Source organism: Canis lupus, chromosome 16 (genome assembly GCF_011100685.1).
Source record: "Canis lupus familiaris isolate Mischka breed German Shepherd chromosome 16, alternate assembly UU_Cfam_GSD_1.0, whole genome shotgun sequence".
In the NCBI taxonomy this organism is placed as follows: domain Eukaryota; kingdom Metazoa; phylum Chordata; class Mammalia; order Carnivora; family Canidae; genus Canis; species Canis lupus.
In genome coordinates this window covers 28183378-28208610 of record NC_049237.1, presented here as the reverse complement: position 1 = coordinate 28208610, position 25233 = coordinate 28183378, and the positions used below count along the sequence as shown (strand labels likewise).

General features: G+C 46.5%; 2 protein-coding genes across 6 annotated transcripts in view; both read right to left on the bottom strand.

Moving 5' to 3' along the window:
- GOT1L1 (glutamic-oxaloacetic transaminase 1 like 1) overlaps window positions 1–16522 on the bottom strand; it is a 40509-nt gene extending 23987 nt beyond the window's left edge. The window contains exons 1-9 of one of the 5 annotated variants that reach the window (XM_038560097.1): window positions 8213–8455; window positions 7334–7515; window positions 6669–6780; window positions 6315–6424; window positions 6007–6099; window positions 5764–5914; window positions 4496–4661; window positions 3850–3992; window positions 3404–3610 (exon numbers count right to left, since the gene is read on the bottom strand). In XM_038560097.1, the coding sequence (XP_038416025.1) occupies window positions 3462–3610; window positions 3850–3992; window positions 4496–4661; window positions 5764–5914; window positions 6007–6099; window positions 6315–6424; window positions 6669–6780; window positions 7334–7515; window positions 8213–8327 (1221 nt within the window). In that variant the 5' untranslated portion in view covers window positions 8328–8455 and the 3' untranslated portion in view covers window positions 3404–3461. Of the gene's footprint in view, window positions 1–3403; window positions 3611–3849; window positions 3993–4495; window positions 4662–5763; window positions 5915–6006; window positions 6100–6314; window positions 6425–6668; window positions 6781–7333; window positions 7516–8212; window positions 8456–15888 lie in introns of those variants that run through there. The other 4 variants (XM_038560098.1, XR_005371460.1, XM_038560100.1 and 1 more) reach the window with 4 other exon arrangements.
- Window positions 16523–23827: 7305 nt separating this feature from the next.
- ADRB3 (adrenoceptor beta 3) lies at window positions 23828–25023 on the bottom strand (the record flags this gene model as incomplete). Its single annotated transcript, NM_001003377.1, is given in 1 exon segment — window positions 23828–25023. A coding segment is annotated over 1 exon segment (1196 nt), but the record flags the coding sequence as incomplete, so codon positions are not given.
- Window positions 25024–25233: the final 210 nt, after the last annotated feature.

Here is a 25233-nt window from a genome sequence, read left to right as displayed (position 1 = left end):
AATATGAAATAATTATTGATTTGGAGGTGTGTGATGTTAGTATTATGTGTATTTTATTTTACTTTATTTTCCATATTTTTTAATTGGAGTTCAATTTGACAACATATAGCATAACACCCAGTGCTCATCCCATCAAGTCCCCCCTCAGTGTCCATCACCCAGTCACCCCCATCACCCCACCCACCTCCCTTTTCACCACCCCTTGTTTGATTCTATTATGGGTATTTTAAAAAGGGGAGCCCTTGTCTTCTAGGAGTACATACTAAATTTAAAAATGAAAGTGGATTAATGGTTTGTTTCAAAATAATTTGGAAGTGCACATGGAGATATAGAAGAAAGAAGATTGGCTGTGATTTGATCATTGAAGCAGGATAATGGGTGCAAGGGGGTTCATTATATAGTTTTTCCTACTGTATTTGAAAATATAATAAAAAGTTTCAATTCATTACTACTTTAAACAAAGGGTAGTAATCAGGCATCTGAAACTAACTTAAGAGGTGATCAAGACAGAAATTAGTTTCAAAGAAGACTTAAACGCACGAAAGAAGCACATGATAAGATGAGCACTGGGTGTTTTATGTTGGCAAATTGAATTTAAATAAAATATTTATAAAAAAAGGAAGGCTTAAGTGTATATTGAGTAAGAAATTTTAAAATGGGGTCTTGAAGTTAACTAGGAACAAAATGTGAGAGGAAAACCATTCTCTCCCTCAAATCCTGCCAGAATCCTAGGCTGAGAGCCTTAGAAGCCCTTGTATCTCATGTAAGCCACTAGTAGAAAAGGTCACAGGCAGTAGTTTTGCTCTGTTAGCTCAATGCTGTCGAAACTATATAACCTAAAAGTCACTAGAATCATTTTCTTAGGCTCAGAAGTTTGGGAGAACCTGGTTGAATAAATGTTATCTTTATGCTAACGCACCTTTGAAAATAGTTAAAACATGTCACCCATAGGCACTGAGGGTTCCTCTAGAGTTCTTCTGACATTTAGGCTAGACGCTCCTAGAAGCTAAGGACAAAAGGAGTCTTCAGAAGACCTAAGAGAAGAATTTGCATCTGTGGGGAAACACAGGGACTCAAGATAAATCCATCTACAGATAGGTAGACAAATGTGTGATCGAAGCCCTGATTTACATGCCTTAGTACACCCCGGTTGTTTAAGATAGTACTCCAGAAGAGTTCATAAAAACCTCTAGACTTAGAAACTCCAGTGGCAATCCTCTTGGGTCCCCTCCCTCCAGGAACTTTGTACTATTGCTCATTCTTTATCCAGTCTATCTATTCCTTCTTCCAAACAGCATGACCAAGACCTGCAGCACTAAAGGAAAAGAAATCCTGAAACAAATATATACATGTGAATAAATTACCACTTAAATATATTAAAAATCTTCTCTAGTCACTACAAAAAAAAAAAAAAAACCAGGATCTGGCCCACCTGCTCCATTAATTTGCTTGTAATCCTCTTCACTTATGAGACCTGTAGGCAGAGGCTCCACCTCCTATCTAAAGAATTACAATCTATGGGAAAGGTACTATTTATTTTCCAGGCAGGAACCCAGTAGTCTTGGCAAACAGGCTTTGAGATCTAAAGCCCGATCCCACAAGGCTGATCACTTGCCTGTAAGTCCTGTAAGAACAGTCTTCACAGAACGCAAAGAAACTTGCATTGCATTTGCCCAAATCCTTGTGCTATACCCAGTTCTGCATCTAAGTTAATGTGTCAGGAGTCTCCAAGCCTCTGATTTATTAGGATTTGCAAGACCCAGAAAAGCTGCTGTACCCGATGTTACAGTTTATTACAGTGAAAGGATGCAGACTAAAATGAGCAAAGGAAAAAAATCACCTTGGATGGAGCCCAGGAGAAATCAAGCCAAGCTTCCAGGTGTCCTCTCCCATTGAACTTGCACAGACAGAGCTCAATTCAATACCAATGGGTAAAAATATGTATAAAGTGTTGCCAATCAGGGATATCAAAACTTTGGTATTCAAAGTTTTATTGATGGTTAGTCACAAAGGTGTGCAGTGCCCATGTAACTGAGCTTAATCACTCAACTCCGGCCCCCAGAGCTCAAACATGTCTCAAGATCTTGGGCATACAAAGCCACTTTGATTAAGCAGGATACTCCAAGCTCAGAGTTCATTTCCCAGGAGCCAGTCAAGGGCCAATCCCAAAGACCTTTGAGACAAAGTTTGAACAAGCAAGTCTTGCTAAGTTAACCATTTATGGACACTCATCTAGCACATATTACATGCCATCTTTTATTCTTAACTACATTTTTACCATGTAAGTTGTATCTCCCCAGCTAGGGTGGAGGTCACCATAAGAGAAGCGACTGTCATACCTTTTAGTATCTTGGGAGCTTGCAGAGTTCCATACATTAGCAGACACCCAACAAATAATTATATTTTGGAATCCCTGGGTGGCTCAGCGGTTTAGCACCTGCCTTTGGCCCAGGGCGTGATGCTGGAGTCCCAGGATCGAGTCCCACATCAGGCTCCCTGCATGGAGCCTGCTTCTCCCTCTGCCTGTGTCTCTGCCTCTCTCTCTCTCTCTCTTTCTCTCTCGAATAAATAAATAAAAATCTTTAAAAAATTATATTTTATGATTATGCCAATGACCTTTGCTCTGGTTGCTCTCTGCCTGGCATATCCTTCTAGCTCCCTTCTACCTAGTATCACTACTCCTAGAAATCCATCAATTTCCAAACCAATTTGTAGTTCCTTTTGAGATCTTCCCCAACAGTTCTGGGCCACATTAAGGTTTTTCTTCTCTAAACTCTTGACATATTTGCTGTCCATATAATCTATGTGACTTTTTATTACATTCAACCTTGAAATGTTACTTAACATTTCAACAGTCAACAGGACTAAGGCTTGTCTCCCAACTAGACTATAAGCTTCTGGAAAAAAAGGACTGGATCATACCTAATTTTTTTGCCTTCCTTTTGATGCCCAGATGCTATGATCTGAATGTTAGCGCCCCTTCAAAATTCATATGTTGACACCTAATCTCCAATGAGATGGTTTGGATGTAGTTAGGTCATAGAGGCAGAGCCCTGAGGAATGGGATTAGTGCCTTTATAAAGGAAGCTCTAGGGAGAGCTTTTCCACCATGTGATGTTACAGCTAGAAGATGCTGTTTATGAACCAGGAAGTGGACCTTCACCAGACACTGAATTTGTTGGTATTTTTGGAGAACAGCCTAAACAAACTAAGGCATCAGATCAGGGCCTTAATATAGTAGGTGTTCAATAAATATGAGATGGTCATTGAAGATAGACATTCCCTTCTTCTCTGGGCCTTTTTAACCTCTCTTTGCTGAGTCCAGACCAATGCTTCATCAACAGGTGGAAAGAGAGAGCACTTTACAGAGAAATAAATTGTAGCAATGAGTATCAGTACAGAATTTTTGCAAAGACCAAAGCTTTTTATTCAAACTAGGAGTCATTGATTTTCTGAAGACATTACTCTGAGCCCTCGGGGGAGAGGACAGCCTCGTTGATGCTCTGAGTGATATAATCTATGTTCCAGGCATTGATACAGGTGAAGTTGATCCGACCGTTCTTAGGGATGTAGATATGCTTTTTCTTGACCAGGTATTCCACCTTTTGGGCTGGTGATAATCACAGGGTCTGAGATACTAACTCCCCTCTAGTCAGGGTGTATTACAGGGGATAGGAAGTGTCAGCATTTCTGGGGATCCAGAAGGGTCTTTAATACAGCTCTACTTCTCTCAGGAAAGAATCAAACTCTGAGGCAATGCTGGGGACTGGTCACCTGGTCCGTGAAGTTTAATACTCAAATACAATTCAATGGTCATAAAGGGGAAGCTATATCCTCCTAGACACTTACAGTTGAGTCCAAGATAGCTCTGGGGCCCGTTCTGGTCTGTGATGTGATCCCAAGAGCCAGGGGTTCCCAGGAGCCGGAGCTTCTCCTTCACCTTTTCCTTGATCAGCATGATGTTCTCTACAAGCTCTTTCAGACTCTGCTTCCTGCCAAAGGAAAGAGAGCAAGAAATTAAAGAGCTTTCCCCTGCTCTCAACCTCCTCATTTCCATTCCTCTCTTCTTGCCTTCAGAAGCCCAACCACAGTGCCTGAGGGCACGCTAGTGGAGCCCAGGGCCCAGGGCCCAGGGTTGGTTGGTTACACATGGGAGGAGAGTTTCAGCTCATATTAATTTAAGTAAGCCAAGTAGGCTTGTAGGCAGATTTTGCAGAATAGCAAGTCCTTGATGCTGCCTAACCTCCTGCAATCTGAAAGGGTTCAAATAATTCATTGGACTATATCCCAAAGAATGTCCTATCACCCACTCCCCCAAAGTAAAGCAATCTTTGACATAGCCCCTGCTATTGGTATACAATGAGTCCTCAGCAAATGTTGATGAATGAATGGAGTCAAAGAGGCAACTGGGTCGGGAGAATTCTGTGAACCAGCAAGTCTATACGTAGGTCTAGAGACTCTGCCATCCCTTCCTGCCCCCACCCTTTCCCCTTACCATTCCCCCTGAAGAGCAGGGTTACAGAGGATGGAGGTGATAATGCGAGCACCTCTAGTAGGAGGGTTTAGCCACAGGGCCTGGGTGAGATTCATCAGCTGGGAGAGGACGCATAGCAGGAGCTGGTTGTTGAGTGCCACCACGACCAGGACCCCCACTCCTTCATCTGCAGCATTGGGACAGACAGCCCCTAAGTCTCCTCTATGACCAGGGTTTTCCCTTATGACTCTACCTTCAACCTGCTGAAGAGAGGGTTGGGCTACCTGGCCCTCCTCCCGGCACAGCCAAGCAGATATCCAGACCCCAGGAAGTTGTCAGAGGCTCTTCTTCCAGAAAAGATAGCTATAAGTAAGAGTCTCAAAGATCACTAAGCCCTCCCCCTCATCTTATAGCTGAGGAAACAGAGGCCCAAAGGGGAAATGATTTAACTGGAGTCAGTCTTGGGGCACCTGGGTGGCTCAGTCAGTTAAGCACCCAACTCTTACTTTTGGCTCAAGTCATGATCTCAGGGTCATGAAATCAAGCTCCTTGAGTTTCACTCTCCCTCTCTCCCTCTGCCTTTCCTCCCTCTCTCCCTCTATAAAAGTTAAATAAATTTTTAAAAATAACTGGAGTCAGGGACACCTGGGTGGCTCAGTGGCTGAGCATCTGCCTTCAGCTCAGGGCGTGATCCCGGAGTTCCAGGTTCAAGTTCCACATCGGGCTCCCTGCGAGAAGCCTGCTTCTCCCTCTGCCTGTGTCTCTGCCTCTCTCTCTCTCTCTGTGTCTCTCATAAATAAATAAATAAATAAAATCTTTAAAAAAAATAACTGGAGTCAATTTTATTTTATTTTATTTTATAACTGGAGTCAGTTTTATTTTATTTTTTTAAAGATTTTATTTATTTATTCATGAGAGACACAGAGAGAGAGAGAGAGAGGCAGAGACACAGGCAGAGGGAGAAGCAGGCTCCACAGAGGGAGCCTGATGTGGGACTCTATCCTGGGTTTCCAGGATCACGCCCTGGGCCCAAGGCAGGTGCTAAACCGCTGAGCCACCCAGGGATCCCTGGAGTCAGTTTTAGTAGCTAGTTTTAGGAGCTGAGCTGAGAGGGTATCACAGAACCTGACTTGTAGCTCAGTGCTCTTCCCTTCTGCCTCCATGGGTGCTCTCTCTGGAGGCCTTGGCTCTCTCCAGAGGGCGGGAGATGTCAAACACATCATTTGTGCCTTGGCTATTGGCACCACTTCAGCACTAGGACTTCCCTTCCCCTCCTGCCCATAGCATACCATAGATGCCAAAAATCTTGGACAGAGACTGGCTGCAGAAGAACTCAAAGTCCTGAGACACAAAGTATTGTAAGAATCCAGTATCTTCCTCCAAGTTCCCGGTGGACAAACCTTGATAAGGAATGTCAAAAAATGGGAATATCTGCTTGCTCTGTAGAGAAAGAAAAATGGAAAAAGAATGAGGTCAGTGGAGGAGATGGTAGATGGAGAGAGGGAGGAAAGTCGGCCAGATGTTTTGCTCACCTTCATGCTGGCTATCAACCTTGCCCACTGACTCTGTGTCAACTTGCAGTCACCAATGTTCCCAATCACAAAGATACAGCCATGCGGGGCCTGCTGCAGGTAGACACTGTCTCATCAGGTACTTCCCCTACCAGGTGGGAGTGGCACTAGGACACATGGAGAAGTGATCCTCCATGTTGGTTCCTACTAAAGGGCCAGGCAAATCTAAGCCTAGTAAAGGCCTTCCATGACAACAAGGGAGGAGGGGATGAAAGGAAAATAAAATCGTAATCAGGTCTGGGGAGAAGGTTCTGAGCAGGGCCCCCTACCTCCGCCACATCGAGAAGCACATTGGGGTCCATGCACAGCTGCTTGGAATCCCACAAGGAGTATTCACAAACTGTAAAGCCCATGTCCTGGAAGATGAGTCCATGTGATTCTGTAGGAACACAGCCCCCCTTCAGCTGGTACAGAGGAAATGGAGGCAGACATGTAAGAGAATGGGTCTGAGGGTCACTGGCTGAAGGTGAGGCAATAACAGGAAAGGGATGAGCATGCTTGGCTTGTCCACCATCTTGCTCATGACAGAGAATGAGAAAGGCAACGTGAAGATTGTGAATGGGGTGGAAATCAGGAACAGGAGAGAGGGGTCTTCTGTCACCCTCATTTTGCATAATACTCACCTTTTTTAGAAGAAATGATGTAAACTATTCGAGAATCTTTACGCCAGATTTTGAGGAACTGGGCCCCAAGTTGGAAGGCACCATTGTCACCAACAGTGTGCACGCCCCCTACCTGCCAGCAGAAAATAAGCAGACATAATTCTTTAAGAGTAATCATAGGGATCCCTGGGTGGCTCAGTGGCTTAAAGTCTGCCTTCGGCCCAAGGCGGTTTAGCCCCGCCTGCAGCCCAGTGGGTGATGCTGGAGACCCTGGATCGAGTCCCACGTTGGGCTCTCTGCATGGAGCCTGCTTCTCCCTCTGCCTGTGTCTCTGCCTCTCTCTCTTTCTCTGTGTCTCTATGAATAAATAAATAAAATCTTTAAAAAAATAATAAAAATAAAAATAAAAAAAGAGTAATAATGTTAGTACTGCCTCAGATTCAGATTATTCCTTTTTTGAAAGAGCTTCCAGACTGTTCCTTTCTTGAAAGAGCTTGTACATCCACAGTGTAGGCTGGTGCAGAGAACAGGGGCTCCAAGTTCTGATCCTGGCTTTGCCCTCCACTGACTAAGTCTCTGGACTCTGAATCTCAGGGGTCTCCTCTGTCAATGACAAGGAGAGCTCCAGGGCCCCAGAGCTCCACTTCCTGTGTCTGGGTGGATAAGCAAAGGGCCCTTCACCTCACCCTGTTCTCCACAATGACTTGGTTGTACTTTCCAAAGAGGAGTTTCAAGGAGGCCTCCGTGAATGATTTCATACCCATCATTGGCATATACTCGTAGTTCAGAGACGGGTCCTGCGATATCTGAAGCCGGATCTTGGGCACCACGGAAGAAACCCAGGGTTGGCCTTCAGTGGTCATGCAGACTGTGAGGGAAACCATAAAGGGAGCTCTGGATGCCCGGCCTCAGGGCCTCCAAGTCAGGGCTCTGTAGACAGCCCACAAACAATGCATTGGTCCTGGCTTTCTTGGGGCTTTGAAAAGTTGCCTAGGAAAAGACATCTTTCTTTTTTTTCACTTCCCCTTTATAAAAACAATGTACTGTTAGTGAATATGTATAATTTTTGTCTTTTTAAAGATAGCTGAAACCTAGGCCATTTTTTTAAACTTATGCCGCTTTAAAGGGCAAACATGACATACCACATGGAAGTTATAGACACACGAGGATAAGCAAAGGCAACCCTGACTTTCACATTGGGGAAGGTTGGCTGTATTTCAGAAGAGTCATTTGGGGGAACCACCCTTAGTTCAGAGGAGGGGAGAAGGAAGAGCCTGAAGAAGTGTAGTGCCCATGCAGGCTCCCAAGCATCAAGCTGAAGAGAAGAAGCCATAGCACACACCAAATCCCTGGAAGACCCCAGTGAAGGACGAAAGGCACAGAATGACCTGGGAATCTTTTGCGCTTTTCCCCACTGGGCAATTCTGTTAACAAGAACAGAGTTCTCTGCTTGAAGAGGTGTGGGTTATATCTCCCAAGTCCTCTTTGGCAGTGCAATACTGTCCTCTGGGGGTGATCATGATATGAGTACTAAGTCTTACACACCAAAACCACAAGGTATCTACCTCTATAGGCCAAGAAAATCTTCTTAGGACAATCGTCTTGCTTGTAGGTCTTTAACAAGCTGCCTTCTAGCTTCTGGGCCAAGGGCACATCCAGGAACACAGAAAGGGTGGGCATCACTGAGATAAAAAGTACAGCCAAGACTAGGCTGTTCCCTGCTCCTGCCCCAAAGCCTTCCTCTAAGTCTGGCCCAGCCAGGCCTGCCTCTTCCCGGAACCCCGGCAGATCCAATGCAGAGGCTCTGGACAACTGGTTACCAGAGCAACAGAACCCTACCAGTCCCAGTCTCTTTGGTGGCGATCCCCCAAGGCTATCTATGTATGGGAATATTCTGTGGCAGTTGAGGAGGATTCCCTGAACAAGTGGGCAGAGATGGTGGGGGGAGGGACAGAGGACCTGGAATTCCCAGGCACCTTCTTTCTCTGGCTCCCAGTTGCCCAATTCAAAGTAACAAGGCAGCCCCTTAGAAGACAGGGCAAGGCAGGCAGCCCATGGGCCACCAGAGGGCTTCTCCTGCAGAAGTGAAAACCTCAGACCTAGCAATAATGCAAGTGGAAGGATATATTTAAAAAGCTCCTACTTTCATTTTGCTAAGGGCCCCAGATTTTAAAAGTAATAGAAGGAAAACACTGTTTTCTTCCATAGTTTTTTTTAAGATTTTATTTATTCATGAGAGACACAAAGAGAGAGGCAGAGACACACAGGCAGAGGGAGAGGCAGGCTCCATGCAGGGAGTCCAATGTGGAACTTGATCCCGGGACTCCAGGGTCACGCCCTGGGCCAAAGGGAGGCGCTAAACCACTGAGTCATCCAGGCATCCCTTCCATAGTTTTTTTTTTTTTTTTTAATTTATTCATGAGAAACAGTGAGAGAGAGAGAGAGAGAGGCAGAGACACAGGCAGAGGGAGAAGCAGGCTCCATGCAGGGAGCCTGATGTGGGACTCGATCCCAGGTCTCCAGGATCACACCCTGGGCCGAAGGCGGCAATAAACCACTGAGCCACCGGGGCTGCCCCCATAGTTACTTTAAATAAAGAATCCTATGTTTAGAAACAGTGTAATCTTCAATTCAGGAAGCCAATCCTATTTTCTCTCAATTCTAGAGTCAAGACTTCACATTGGTTAACTGTGTCAGTGGTGGCCGAGCAGCAAGTGTAGATGGCAGAAATCAAGGGTAGACAGAGAAGGCCTCTGGAAGATCAGTCTTGCATTTTGCTTTCTTCTTTTATTTTTTAAAAATAACTTTGTAAGTGATTATTGTAGACACTGCTGGTGTCTCCCGAAGATACCCTTTACAGCCCTACTGGTAGATAAGGCTTCTCTTCCAGATCCACCTTCTCTGGAAAATAGTCGTTGGCTAACAGGGGGTCAGCTCACCTGGAAACCACCTGGCAGTTTATACCCCCACCAACCGGGGAGCGGGGACAGCCAATGACTATCTCAGCCAGGCCAAGCCTCTTGTCTTGGGATGTCTCTTGGCTCGATTTGCACTTCATGGCCCACCTCCAAATCAAGTGAAGGCTAGACTTAACCTAGGACCACATCCTTGTGAGACCTCCTGTCCCCCTCGTGATTCCACTTCTTTATAGCTTCCTCCTACAGTGTACTCCCTCTGCAGATCATGACCTCCAAATTCTTTCCTCAGGCTGTGTTTTGGGAACCTGCTTGGCAACAAATGATTATGAAAATCACCCCTATTATTGTAGAAAACCTTAAAACCTCAAAAACCTCAAAACTTTATCGGTAATGAAAAACACTGATTTGCTACAAACAATCTACAACCACAGTTAACATTTTGGTGTACCCCCTTCCCAGTTTCTCTTTTATGATGTTTATATTTTAAGATAATTATTATCAAAATTTACATGTAATTGTCATCACACATTTCTCACTTCACATTTCAGTTGTGAGAATTTCAACATGTGCACCATCAGCACTGTTTCTGTTGCAAGTAATAAAAAACCCAACCCAAACTAGCTTAAGCAAGAGAGATCATTTATTTTGTCTATAACTGGGCAGGCCAAGGCACATCTGACTTCAATCACAGTTCAGTCCAGAGTGTCAAAGTGTCACCAAGGCTCCAGCTTAATTCCCTGTGATTTCCTTGGTTCTGCTCTTCTGGACGCTTCAGCTTTGTTCTTCAGCTGACTCTGGGCACAGAGGAGCAAGAGTGAATGTAGCCAGTGTAAAATGATATGCATTTGAAAGAAATTTATATCACAGCTCTATTTGCAAATAAATGAAATGCCAACTACCAAATGGATACTTAAATTAATAATGGGACATCCATATAACAGAATTCCCTGCGGCTGTTAAAGGTAGCCCTCTGCACTGAGGGGGGCACTTGACGGGATGAGCACTGGGTGTTATTCTGTATGTTGGTAAATTGAACACCAATAAAAAATTAATTTATTTTAAAAAAAGGTAGCCCTCTGTGTACAGATGTGGAAAAATCTCCGAGATACCCCCCTTAGGTAAAAACAAGGGAGGTACAGAATAGAGAGCAAAGTGCAGGAACATTTGGGAAGGTGCGGGAGGTGGAAGATAAAAGACACATTTGCATGTGCATATGCATGGAAAAGCTCTGGAAGGATACACCAGTAGCAGGTAACTGTGAATGCCTCTGGAAAGTAGAACTGAGTGGCTGATGGACAAGGACAGGGAAGAAGGCTGACTTGCTTTTCACTGTACACTTGGGAAATGCTGAACAAAATGCATAGATTTCCCATTCAAAACCTGTTTATGTTTTTAAAAATGGATGCAGCCTTTCCAGGCATTACACCTTTACTATCCAGAGGAAGGGAGAACAACTCTTCTCTTAGGTCCCTGGAAGAATGAGGACGTTTCCTTCCCAGAAGCTCCCAGGCCCCTTTTTCCTTTCTCTTGGCTGCAGTGAGTCACTGGCCCATCTCTGATCTTATCATGGTCAAGGATGGGATACTCTAGTGAGTTTAAATAAATCACCTAGAGCTGACAGTGGGGTGGATCTCTCCCAGACCACACAACTAAGAAGGACAGAAGGTTTCCCTAAAAGAGATCTCAAGTGTTCTTAAAAATGGGAGAGGGGAGAAGGGATGCTAGGAAGGTGGTGAGCAAGTGTTCACTGCATTATCCATTCCAAAGTCTTTATGTTTGTGCTTCCAAATCCATTAAACATCCAGGGTCCTCATTGCTGTCTCAGCAGCAATAGGATGCAGGGTAGTTGTTTTGTTTTGTTTTAAGATTTTATTTCATTATTTGAGTGAGAGAGAGAGAAAGCAAGAACGAGGTGAGGGGCAGAGGAAGAAGCAGACCTCCCCGGCCCCCACCCCCCACCCCCAGCTGAGCAGGGAGCCTGATGCAGGGGCTCTATCCCATGACTGGGATTATGACCTGAGACAAAGGCAGTTGCTTAATCGACTGAGCCACCCAGGTGCCCCAGGGAAGTTTTTCTTTGGACTACCCCAGACCATGTAGTGTGACAGGAGGTGGGAAGTCATCACAGAGGAGTTAACTGGCTTATGCCAGAGGCTCTGCCTGGGAGCTGATTAGCCCATAACTGGGAATGGAGTGTACATAGCCCCAAGTTCCCCTCTCTCAGTAGCCCAGGTACAAACATGGTTAAAATAACTAGAATAACCTGCCTTTTCCTACACAGTATGGATCACTAGCTGGTCATAGTCTTTCTCAGTTGTTCCTGACCATTCTTAGGGTGTTCTTGTGTGACTGGGTTGGGGTGGGGGGAATACCTTCACATTCATGCAGTCCTAACCCGCCTCAACCACATCTGTCTCTTAAGACATCACTTGGATTCAGCATTTCCCCACTGCCACAGATATTGGTGGTCACTCTGACAACTACAAAACATCAGTGTGGATGCTGAGGATCCGTTCTCTAAAGCCTCCAAAGCAATAAACTCTCACTTACCAGAGTGGTAAATTACATGTTTGGAGAAAAAAAATATGAGCTGATGAGCTTCCAAAAGTGGAAGTTGGTGATTTTTCACTAAGTCTACCTGGAAACCCTTTTCCTAGTCTTTCTGGTAGCAGCCCCCACCCCATTCCCCAGCTTTGGTCTGTGATTCCCCAGTGCCAGCGCTTGCTGGGAGAAGACGCATGTGGTTCAAGCCTGGGCTCTTGGAGTCTTGTTGGAACTGGTGGAGAAGAGCCTTTCATTACTCTCTAGTCATAGAGCTGTAAGGAAACAATCCAAAAGCTCTCAGAAGCTACTGGCCCTGCCATGTAGGAAATCCCACCAAATGACACCAACAGCATGGGATGAGAAATTGGGAAAAACACATTTGTTAGTTGGCTCAAGTCTCTGATTCCTGTCAGTATCCCTTTAGATTCTTGGTTGCAAGCAACAGAAAGGAACTCTAGCTGATTTATGATTAAGAAGGATTTATTGAAAAGATCTATGGTAGTTCACATACTGGATAGGGATGCTGGAGATTTGGAGCAGGAAGCATGGCCACCATCAGACCACAAAGGGAAACAGATGGGGATCCTACTGCTGAACATCAGATGATGCAGTGACTAGCCCCAACCTCACAGTCCTCTGCTTTCTATATCTCACTCTGAAGTCCTTCAAGTATTAAAGGGCACCACTTCACTTCTGACTTTAATATCTTGGGCAAGTTTCTCCTCTTTTGGTCAACTTTAACCTGAAATCTAATAAGAATTCTGGGAAACAGGATGCCCAGATTAACTAAGATGACAATGAGATCATCAACCCACCACATCTCTGATCCCCTTCAGAACAGTAGCTATGGAAAGAATGTTTTATACTTTCTGTCTCCATTTCTTCATCTTCCAATTTCTGTTGAGCCCCCCCCCGCATCACTTCACCACCAAAGCTCCTCTTATCAAGGTCACAAATGGCTGCGTTATCAAATCCAATGGTGTGTTCTCAGTCCTCTTCTTATTTGGTGTGTCAGCAGTGTATGACACAACTGGCCACTTCCTTCTTAAAATACTTCCTTCCCACGGCATCCCTTCCCTACTTACTGTTGCTTCTTCTTTCACCCTACTGCTGCTGCTTCTCAGTTGGCTTTGCGGGTTCCTTCTATTTCTGACCTCTGAATGTTGTAATACTCCAGGGCTTGGTACTCGGAATTCTTTTCTTTTTTCATGCCCGGAGTTGTTTTATTTTTTCCCAGCTTTATTGAGATCCAACTGACATATAATAAACACTGCGTAAGTTTAAGGTGTACAGTGTGTTGATCTGATACACTCTGAATTTTTCTCTCCTCTGTCTATGGGCACCATGCAGGTGAGCTTATCCACCTCCATGAGCTTAAATATCCATCTGTCAAATTTATATATCCAGTTCCAACTTTTCTCCTAACTTACAGATTTGGAAATCCAAATGCCTATCCATATTCCAACAAATAATTAATAATTTTTCAAATTTATTGTGTTTATGAAACTAACTCATAGTTTCATATCCCACCTCCCTTGTCCCCTTCTTTCCCATTTTGGTAAATGGCAAGTCCATTCAACCAGGCGGTCAGGCCAAAAATCCTGGTCTCATCCTTAACTTCTTTTTTTCTTTTACACCCTAGATTCTAGTCCTTGGAAAACTGTATCAGTTTTATCTCGTAATGTATGTAGACTCTATTCTCTCTGTTACTGCTGAGATGGATGAAGACAGTGTACAATCTGTGTTTAAATGGATGACAGAGGGTACAGTCTGTGTGAAGATACAAAGACAAGAAGAAATGAGTTCTTTAGTAATGTTAGTATGGTTGGAATAATAGCGTATGGGGGAGGAGAGTGATGGGAAGTCAGGTAAGGAAGGTAGGCACTGTCCATTTAATGTCACACCTCTATGTTGAGGGGTCTGAATCTTACCACAAAATGCTTTAGAAAGCCATTGAATGATTTTAAGAAAGGGAATGACATTGTCAGATTTATATTTTAGAAGAATCTCTCTGGGGGCTTGTGGAGGATGAATTGGAGGGTAGCCAGAACTCAGCAGGCCAAGTGGAGACTATTTTAGTTAATTTGGTTAAGAAGTGATGAGGGCCTGAGCTATGGCAGTGGCTAATGGGTAAACTTGCCAGTTGTCCTCCCTAAAAATACCAGGCACCAGACCAAGCATTGAGGGAGGTATTGGCAAGCAGGGATAGTCCTGAAAAATATCTGCTTAACTTAAACAATATCTTAAGTGTCAATAATAATTTGCATTTATTTTTGTACAATTTTTCTATCTCCTGTTTTTTTTAAGAATTTTTCATTACATCAACTTGCAAGAAATGTTAAAGGACAACAAAGGCAAAGTTTAAATATTTTTTCATTTTATGAGGTCAGAAGTCTAATGCCAGACCACCCAAGTCAATACCAGCTATCCACCAACCCTACCAAGGGGATGACATAAGAGCAGGCTAGGGATAAGAACTAGTTTGTTCTTAGGACTAGTCCTTCCCAGGACACCTGGCTGGCTCAGTCAGTTAAACCTGCGACTCTTGGTTTCAGCTTAGGTCATGATTTCAGGGTCCTGGGATGGAACCCTGCATCATATCCATCTGTTCATCCATCCAGCTCCATGCACAGTGGGGATTCTGCTTGAGATTCTCTCTCCTTCTCCCTCTGCCCCTCCCCCGTTGGAGTGCGTGTGGAGTGCTCACGTGCGCACACACTTTCTCTCTCTCTCTTTTTCAAATAAATAAATCTTTAAAAAAAAAAACTAGTTCTTTCCTGAAAATTAGAGGAATCCATCACTCAGCTAGACTCTGGATCTTGAGGTTGTTGGAGCAGTAAAGTTCACCATCAGCTCCATATGTTTCTCCTTCCCCAAAAATGGTAGGAATTTCTCCATTGGAAAAGCAGCTGCCTACGCTTCCCTTAGTTCCCCAGTCTCCCTCCCTGTGGTTCTGGCACAATGTTCCAACATCAATTAAGTTCAGACTTGGACCCAGGGGGAGGCCTGGGAGGAAGGGCTCACTCACATGACCCAGCAACTGGAGAGAAACTAGAGACACTGAGGGTGGTGTTGAGCTGATGTAAAGCTCTCCTGTTCCCACTTCTCTCTTCCCTGGGAAGAAGTGACCCATCCCTACCCCCTTCTGGGAATACCAACAGCAGAAGCAACGATAGTTCAACTTGGTTCTTGCTAAAGAGACTTTGGGAACTATGTTTGCTGTGTCTTTGTGGGATGAAGGGTGGCTCCTCACTAGCAACTCAGAAGTAAATTGCTTTTGAACTTTTAGCTCCTAATTTTCTTTAAAAGATGTGTATAGGCCAAGAAATCATAGAATGACTGGCCCTAAGGCCACTGTGAATGACAAAGACTGAAAGACCCAGTTCCTCAGACACCCAAGCATGAGTCTCCAATAGTTCTCTGGAAGAATAGTAACCCGTGGCAGGTCATGAGATCTTCCTGAGCTTGTGGTCCATTGTATTTTGGGTTTTGATGAGAAATCTTTACAAACACCACCAGAGAGAGGCACCTGGCTGGCTCTGTCAGTGGAGTGTGCAACTCCTGATCCGGGGTCATGAGATCCAACACCACGTTAGGTGTAGAGATTGCTTAAGCAAATAAACTTAAAAACAACTACAACAACAACAAAACACTACCAGAGAAGGACTGTTAGAAAAGAAGCCTTGGGCAGAATTGTGCAGTGAATCTGCATTTGTTTTCTATTTTTATATAAAAAATTACTACAAATTTAACAGCTTAGAATAACACACATTTATTACCTCATAGTTTCCATGTCTCAAGAGTCTTCTGCTTAGGGTCCCACCAGGGTACAGTGAAGATGTCAGCCGGGGCTGCAGTCTCATCTGAGGCTGAGCGTCTTCTTCCAACTCATGTGGCTGTTGGCTGGATCCACTTCTTTGCAGTTGTGGAACTCATGGTGGTTAGCTTCTTCAAGATCAACAACAGTATCTTTCTGACTTCTTCTATCTCTGACTTATGACCTTCTTTTAAAGGGCTAGCCTAATTAGGTCAGGCCCACCCAGGATAATCTGCCTTTTTATTAACTTAAGTCAATTGATTAGACCTTAAACCTTGAAGTCCTTTCATCTCTGCCATATAATATAATCACAGAAGTGATATTCCATCACTTTGTCATATTATATTTCTTAGAGGCAAATTACAGGTCCCACCCATATTCAAGGGGAGGGAATTATATAAGGACATGAGTCCTTGGGTATTCTCAGAATCCTGCCTTACCACAGAGTCTAAGTGCTTCTGGAGCAAACAGCTCTTTCCTGAGGGGTGACTGAAGTGGATTATAATCTTCAGAACCAGAACTCCCGGTTAAAGGATTTACAAGTGTCTCTAATGGTAGTTCCCAAATATATGTCAACCTGCAGTCTCAGAACGTGACCTTATTTGGATTTTTTATTTTTTATTATTTTTTTATTTTTTTTCTTATTTGGATTTTTAAAAAGATTTTATATATTTATTCATGAGAAACATAGAGAGAGAGAGGCAGAGACATAGGCAGAGAGAGAAGCAGACTCCATGCAGGGAGCCTGATGTGGGACTCGATCCTAGGACTCCAGGACCATGCCCTGGGCCGAAGGCATGTGCTTAACCACTAAGCAACCCAGGCATCCCCATATTTGGATTAGGGTCTTTGCAAATATAATTAAGTTAAGGATCTTGAGATGAGATTATCCTGGATTAGGATAGGCTCCAAATCCAATGACATGTGTCCCTAAAAGGACAGAAAAGAGACACACATGTGTGTCAGAGGTAGAGATTGGAATATTGTATGTCTACAAGCCAAGGAATGCTAAAAATTTCAGAACCACCAGAAGCTAGGAAAGAGGAATGGGATTCCTCCTCAGAGCCTCCAGAAGGTGCCAGTCCTGTTGACACCTTGCTTTCAGACTTCTGGCCTCCAGAATCATGAGAGAATAAATTTCTGTTGTTCTAAGCCATCAAGGTCATGGCAACTTGTTGCAGCAGTCTTGGAAAACTAATACACTCATTGATCATTGTCCCCATGGGAATCAATGTCAAAGAGACAGACATGGTGGTCTCCGGTGCCACATGAACTCCAACTCTATAGAGATGCCAATCCCCAGAGATCAGGGGTACCCTATGAGGTACCAAAGCAAGACAGATTTGTAACCCAATGTATATTCATCACAGAATGTCAGCAGTTGCACATTCATTTATACCTTCTTTTATTATCCCTTCACTGATGAATTTGTTTGATGTGGCTGTGATTTTAAAAAAAGTCCAAAATAATCCTGACTTAAACAAGATAGGAGTTTATTTTTCTTTCATTTAAGTGTCTTAATTAAACATAAGCAGTCCATGGTGGAGAAGGTGACTCCACACTGTTGAATACCCAGGTTCCTCCTATCTGGTTTTTCTGTCACCTATAACACATGGCTGCCATCTCATGACCTAAGGTAGCTGCTTCAGTTCCTATCATCACATCTGCCTTCCAACCAGTGGGAAGGGAAGAAGTGAATGTGGAGGATATGCCCTTTCCCTTTAATGGCAGACCTGGAAGCCGTACTCCTCAGTCAGCTAGAACTTAGGCACATAGTCACACCTAGCTGCCAGAAGGCTGCAATATGTCTTTAGCAAGGCCTTGTGCCCAGCTAAAACTTAGGCGTTCTATCACTAAAGGAAGAAGGGAAGAATGGACAACTGAGAGCTGTCCACAAGAGACAACAAACACAAGGTCTGACTTACTTAGTGGCTTCTCAAATCTGGGGCAGGGAGAAGGGAAGAAAGATCCAGAAATGGAAATCCACAAATAGATAGCACCCCTACCACCCTTCTCATTACAAGATGACATGGAACCTTGAAAAGGAATAAGATGAACACAGAAATGCTAGGAATATAGTATTCCTCCTTTTCCATCATATCTTCTGTTGTAGGTTGAACCATGTCTTCTTTAAAGATGCATTGAAGTCCTAACCCCTAGAACCTGTGAATGTGACCTTATTTGGAAATAAGGTCTTTGCAGATGTAATCAAGTTAAAATGAGCTCATACTGAATTAAGTTAGGCTCTACTCCAATGACTGATGTCCTTATAAGAAGAGGGAAACTGTGGACACAGACACAAAGTGGAAGAAGGCCATGTGAAGACAGAGGCAGAAGTTGTAATGACACAGCTACAAGCCAAGCAATGCCAAGGATCACCAGCAACTGTGAGAAGCTGCAAGATGCAACCAAGGATCCCTTCAGAGAGGGCATGATCCTGCCAACACCTTGTTATTTTACTTCTAGCCTCTAGAACTATGAGAAAAGTAATTTGTTATGCCAGTTCTAGCAAACTAATAGACCATCTTCTTTTCTGGTTCTTTAGGGCCCCATTCTAATGAACCTTTACTATAATGTACCATAAAGTCCCAATAGCCAGAAGTGCCCTCTGTCCTAAACTTCTATCCAACCTTAAAAATTGGCTCATTACACATGCTGCATGGGAAAAGGAAGGGTGAGTCAAACCAGGACCAAAATGTCAGGCACAGGCCAGACCAGAGTTTGAATGTGAAAAAAAACCAGAAGGGGAGGTGTTTTGTGACATGGATATGAAACCAGAGGTACCAGTCTGAGGCAGGGATGAACCTGCAGAAGAAAGACCAGGAGGGACATGCCCATCCTGGCCAAAGACAAGTACAAGGTCTAGGCTGTCTGTGGAAGCAGGACTATCCACAGATCAAAATCAGGAGGCCTGAGACTAGTCTTTGCTCCCTACTTCAATTAACACTGGAGGAGCCCTATCATTTTCCAAACTGTTTTTGGAGAGACAGAGAGAGGAGCAGAGACACAGGCAGAGGGAGAACCAGGCTCCCTGGGGAAAGCCTAGTGCGGGACTAGATCCCAGGGCCCCGGGATGACAGCCTGAGCTGAAGGCAGATGCTCAACCACTGGGCCACCCATTTGGTCTTCAAAACTAGACTGCATGAGCTGGGTAGAACAATAATAGAATCTCCATTTGATTCGCAGTCAAATAAAACGTCAGAGATGCCAAGTAACCTGCTCAGTGTCACATAACTGATTATCAGTGAGTGTGGAAGGGGAATAAAATGAAATTTTTAGTCTAGTAGATTGGGTTATAAGCTATTTGATTTCTATGAGGCTCTACTATTTGCTATCACTTCAACATAACATTGTAGATCCACCTCTGACAGTACTGGTATATTGACTGGTGCTCAATTCATGGCCATTTCCTTCTTTCTCCCTTTCTTGTTTTTCCAGGTTCAAATTTGGCACTCTTTACACTACCAGTGTTGCCTGTCTCTGACTAAAGTAATATTGGCTACTCACAGTTCACCTCTCTAGAAGTCCGTTTCTTCATCCACGTTATCAAAGAGTTGAACTAAATCATTTCTATGCCCTCTTCCAGCTCTGATACTTTCTGGCCTTAGGAAAATTGCATTCCTGCTCCCTGGCTAGTCAACAGATGGACACTTCCAAGCCCATGCCTGTTGTACCTCCCAACACCATCAGGGGGCGCCCAGCACCGTTTATGCTTGAGGTGGGGCAAAGACTGCAGTTGCGAAGCTCTCTGCCTTGGACTCCACGGAGCTTTAGGTACCCTCAAACCCCTTCTAAAGGCAAGAGAGGAGAGAAAGTCAACCTTTGTCTCTTTACTTTATAGATGAGGACACTGAGGAAAGCGTTCTGAATTTCCTTAATGTCATAATAGCTAAGAAAATTAGATGGCCTTCTGGAGTTTCTGCTAATTTAACTGTTTCATATTATGCTTCAACTAATTGGCCTATGGTGAGCTACCTCCAGGGCTTCTTGCATGGGGTTGGCTGGGGCGGGGGGGGGGGGGGTAGGGTGTTGGGCATCAGCTGTACTCCCCATTGCAGTTCTCACTTCTCTGGAGAGACAGGCAAACACAGACATAGATCTGCAACCAGGAAGCCTTAGAGGGAGCCCAGATGATTGGCTTTCAGGATCAAAACATAAAGGAAGACTATTCCCATGGCCTTCACCAGTGCCCCCAAAATTAAAGGGAGAAGCTGCACCAACCATGGTCCCCCAGAAGAATCTTACCATGGGGAGAGTCCTAGGAAAGCCTGTTTTCAACCTCCTCCTTACCCTAATTCTGCTTGCCCCTTAGTGGTTCCACCTGATGCAGAAGGTAAGTCACCTCTGGAAAACCCAGTCACTCTTCATCCCCTCTCTGCTGAGCTCACCCCCTTTGCCCTGTCATTTCTGCCCATGCCCAGCTCCTGCTAACAGATTCTGGCAAGGCCAGGGTTCCACAGGTGTTTTTGTTCTCACTGGTCTGTAAGTCTTCACCTCTCTAGGTTCAGAAGATGGGTGTTTGTCTTCCACAGTTCAAGTGCTTAGGCCCCGTGCTAGCAAAAGCAGCCTGCTCAGCATCCAGGATGTAAATCTCCTTCAGCCTGACACCTAGCCACAAGTTGCTGGAGGGATGACCAGAATGGCTGACTCTCCATCTGTCAAATGCACTGGTAACAATTTGCAGATGGAGTCCACAGACCAGTGCAAACCTAAACACTCTAAAGGAGCCTGACAGCTGGCACATGGGTGTGTGTCAAGCAAGATTCATGCAGTATGAGCTCTTGGATAACATTCAAGGACATTTCTACAAACCAGAGCCCCACTCCACTCCCCTCCTACAAAATCATCCTTCTTCCCTGCCTAGGACTGACTGGACAACTTTCCTCAGCGATGTTGGAAGAATATCCAGAGATGGCGAGAGGAGGCCCTCTTACTTATTTCCAGGCCAAAGCAAGACTTCCTTCTCCACTAAGCATTCAAAAGTTGAGTCCTTGATAAGAAACCTCCCATACCTCAGACCCAAGAGATCTCACACTGCTCTGGACTGAAAAAGAGAAGGTCATCTTTGGTATGCAAACATCCTAAGAAATGAAACCTAGGCTCCTGGAGAAAAGGGAGCAGCAGAGGCCAGGTCCAATTCACAGGGTCCGGCCATATGTGGAAATCCACTGAGTTTATCCTCAGGGTAGATCGAAGTTTTATAACTCTGGAGCTCCTGAATCTAGCAAGTTCATTGTACCCTGCTGTCACAGAGCACGTTAAACATTTGATGATTTAGTAGCCATCCTGTAAATCAGCCTGGATGATGGTCTCTGCTTATTTTTTTTTTTTTTTTTGCTTATGGTTTTTAAATAAGAACTCACAAAATGATTCAGTGACTTCCATAGAAATTTTCTTTCCAAAGGAAATGGCCTGATAAGGTCCTTAAGAATTGGAATAAGGGGGGGATCCCTGGGTGGCTCAGTGGTTTAGTGCCTGCCTTCCGCCCAGGGCATGATCCTGGAGTCCCAGGATCAAGTCCCGGGATCAAATCCCACATCGGGCTCCCTGCATGGAGCTTGCTTCTCCCTCTGCCTGTGTCTCTGCCTCTCTCTCTCGCTCATGAATAAATAAATAAAATTCTAAAAAAGAATTGGAATAAGGGGGAAAAATTATCAACTAACTCAAACTTGTGATTCCAGTTTTTTTTGTCCAGTTTTATTTCAAAAGAATAACATTGATTTCTGCAGCCCAGGAAAGGGAGAGGTTGTGGAAAGGATGGGAAGCATCAGAATTTATTATTATTTATTTATTTATTTATTATAATTTTTAAAAAGATTTTATTTATTTATTCATAGAGACAGAGAGAGAGAGAGAGAGGCAGAGACACAAGCAGAGGGAGAAGCAGGCATCATACAATCATACAGAGAGCCTGACGTGGGACTCGATCCAGGGTCTCCAGGATCATGCCCTGGGCTGCTGGTGGCGCTAAACCGCTGCGCCAAGGGGGCTGCCCCAGAATATATTTATAACCAGACATTTGCCCAACACAAACAATGATCTGTGCCTCCAAACACACACACACACACACACACACACACACACACACACACACACACGTAAATACTAGACAAAACTGGTTCCTGATGGCAATGGATTTTATGAAGGCACCACTGGTTTATAGCCTGGGAGTTGACACACACTCCATAAGCCCTGATCCTGAGCATAGCAAACTGTGTCCTCCTATGAGCACTGCACTCAAATCCTTTGGGCAGCATGGCTTTGCTACCCACTTGCAACTGGATTCCGTGAATTTTGGAAAGATGGAGATGCAGGAGTGGCAACGGCTTAAGCTCCCTCCCCTTCATCCAGACAGACTTTTCATCTTTTGTTTCATAATGAGTAGGAAGAAAGGGGCAAGGATTAATCTTAATTTATTGCATCTTTCAAAAGCCAGCTCTAAGAAGGGAGTAAGCGGATCATAGGGGAAAGAAATGGAGAAAAGCAGGCAGTAGATGAACTGCATTCACTAATATTTATTAATTTGATGCTAAAAGGAAAAGAAGGAATCCACTCTAATGGAATTCACCCTCCACCCTCCTCAAACCCTGGAGAAGTCCTCCTGACACTGCTGTGAGGTAGATCAGAGCTGTCCTGTATCCAAAGGGGGGAAGGCTGGTGCTTAGGAATCTGTAGTGATGGAGTCAGGGACAGAACCCCAAACCCGGACCTTTTATAGCTTTCTGCTCCCAGCCTTGCCCACCGAGCCTGAAGGACACTCAGTGGTCCATCAGGTCCACAGGCAGCAGAAAGAATAGAAGGAGGAGAGACCTCTTTGCCCTAAGCACGCAGCACAGAAGTGAGCAAGGTGACAGGTGGGCCACCAAAGCTAATGGGGACTCCGAGGGCAGCTGAGAGCAGGCTGCTGGGTACTTCAGCTGCTGAGGTAGTGGTAAAATTCAGGGGTGGGGTTTAGAAAACTCTTCTCAGGAAGAGAGAGACAAGAGGATGGTGAAAACTCACTTGGTAAGGGTTGCCCCTCCCAACCTCCGCCTCCCCACCCCAAGGCCAAGTCATCAGTTTCTGGAGGTCAGAGATTTCCAGCCGGGAAGTTCCACAGGGCCCATTCTAAACAGAGGCCAGGAGAGGCTTTCCAAAAGTTCTGGATTGACAGAGTTGTTTCTTGTCGTTCAGGACCTAAGAGATTCCCCAGGAAGCCCTGAAAAATGGAGATAACATATCTTGGGGTGAGGGGCACAGGGTGGAGACAGGGCCAGTAGAGGGAAGGAGCAAAGGTCAGGGACGCTGGGAAGCATTTGTCCACAATCTCGCAGAAGCATCCGGGCTCCACCCAGCCACAAAATACCCACCCCCCACCTCCAACGGGGCCTGCTCCTACCCAGGAGAAGAATTGACACTCACAGTCCTCACCCCCTCCCCAACTCCCGCTTATCCTTCAGACCTCGAGTGGATTCTCACCATCACTCCGTAGCTATCACACCTTTCAAAGAAACCAGAGCTCAGGCCTTGAGTCTGAGAAGGCCTCTCGTCTTCCCTGCAAGTCAAAGCCGGCCCAAGGGGTGGCAAGAGATCTGGGAGGCCAAAGAACTCAGCTAGAAAATGCGGAGCTGACCGAGCCGGCTCAGGATACAGCCGCATTCCCCGGACCGCACTAGGTCCTGGGGTGAACAACAATCTGCTGCCCTCTTTGCTTCCGTCCTGGGGCAGGTGCTCGGCCGCGGGAGACGGAAGGGTCCGGGCTTCCATGTTGGTTCCCTACTCCAGGTCCCCCCTTCTTTCGCCGCAGAGACGTCTCCAACCCCACCTTATCCTACCGAACCCCAAACTCCGAGAAATGGCCCAAAGAGACTCCGAATGCCTTCTGACCCTGAACCGCCGGCCTCCTCGCCTCAGTTACCCACCCGTCGAGCGCTGGGCACCGGCTGGACTCCGCGGGGCTGGTCAGGGCCGCAGGGGCGGCCGAGGGGTCGCCCGGCGGGGAGGCGGCGGCGCGGTGCTCCTCCCGCCGGCAGCGGCACAGTAGGCGGCGGAAAGCGCTGCGGAAGTCGGGGCTGCGGCAGTAGATGAGCGGGTTGAAGGCAGAGTTGGCGTAGCCCAGCCAGTTAAGGGCCAGGAGGGCCGGGCTGGGAACCAGAGAGGGCCCCCCGAGAGCGCGCATCACGTTGGCCACGAAGAAGGGCAACCAGCAGAGAGTGAAGGTGCCCACGATGAGGCCCAGGGTGCGCAGGGCCCGGTGCTCCCGCAGAGGCAGGAGGCGCGCGGGCCGCAGGCGGTCGGAGGGCACCGCGGCGGGCGAAGCGCACCGCCGGGCCGGGCCGGGGGACCGGGAGCGAGACGCGGCCGGCGGAGACTCCGCGGGCGGGAAGCGGCCCAGCTCCCGGCGCAGCAGGCGCAGTTGGCGCGTAGCCACGAGGAAAACGCGCGCGTAGACGAAGAGCATCACCAGAAGCGGAAGGTAGAAGGAGACGGAGGAGGAGAGCAGCGCGTAGGGTATGTTGGAGGCGAAGGCGCAGCAGTGCGGGTTGGAGTGGCAGCGCTGCGCCTCGGCGTCGGCTCCCACGCGCCACCACTTGCTCATGATGGGCGCGAACGACACCGCGGCGGACACGACCCACACCAGGACCACTGCCGCCCGGGCGCGCCGTTTGGTGACCAGGGCGCCGTAGCGCAGCGGGTTGGTCACGGCCAGGTAGCGGTCCACCGCCAGGGCGCACAGGGTTTCGATGCTGGCTGTCACACACAGCACGTCCACTGAGGTCCACAGCTCGCAACCGGTGGCGCCCAGAGGCCAGCGGCCCGTCAGCGCCAAGGTGGCCCCCGGCGGCACTACCAGGAGCCCCACCACCAGGTCCGCGGTGGCCAGCGACGTCACGAACACGTTGGTCATGGTCTGCAGTCTTGGCGTCCGAGCGATGGCCACGATGACCAGCAGGTTGCCTCCCACGGTGGCCAGCACCTCCAGCGCCAACAGCGCCCCCGCCAAGGCCACCGCCCAGGGCGCCCCTGGCAGCCCACTCGTGTTGGCGGCATCGGGCGTCGGGGTGGGGGCAGCCGGCCACGAGGCCACAGAGCCGTTCCCGTGAGGCCACGGAGCCATCCCCGCGGCGCGAGTGGGGCGGGAGGGGAAGGGAGGAGGGGTCTCCCTTCCGGACGGGTCCCTTCCCCCAGCTCAGGGAAGGGGCCAGCGGGGCGTGGGAGCGCTTTCCCGGGCCTGAGCCATCTTCCCGAGGAGACCCGGCCAGAAGGCTCAGCCTGCCCCCCTCCCACCCGCGTGGTGCCACCGCTGCGGGGGGGGGGGGGGGGTAGG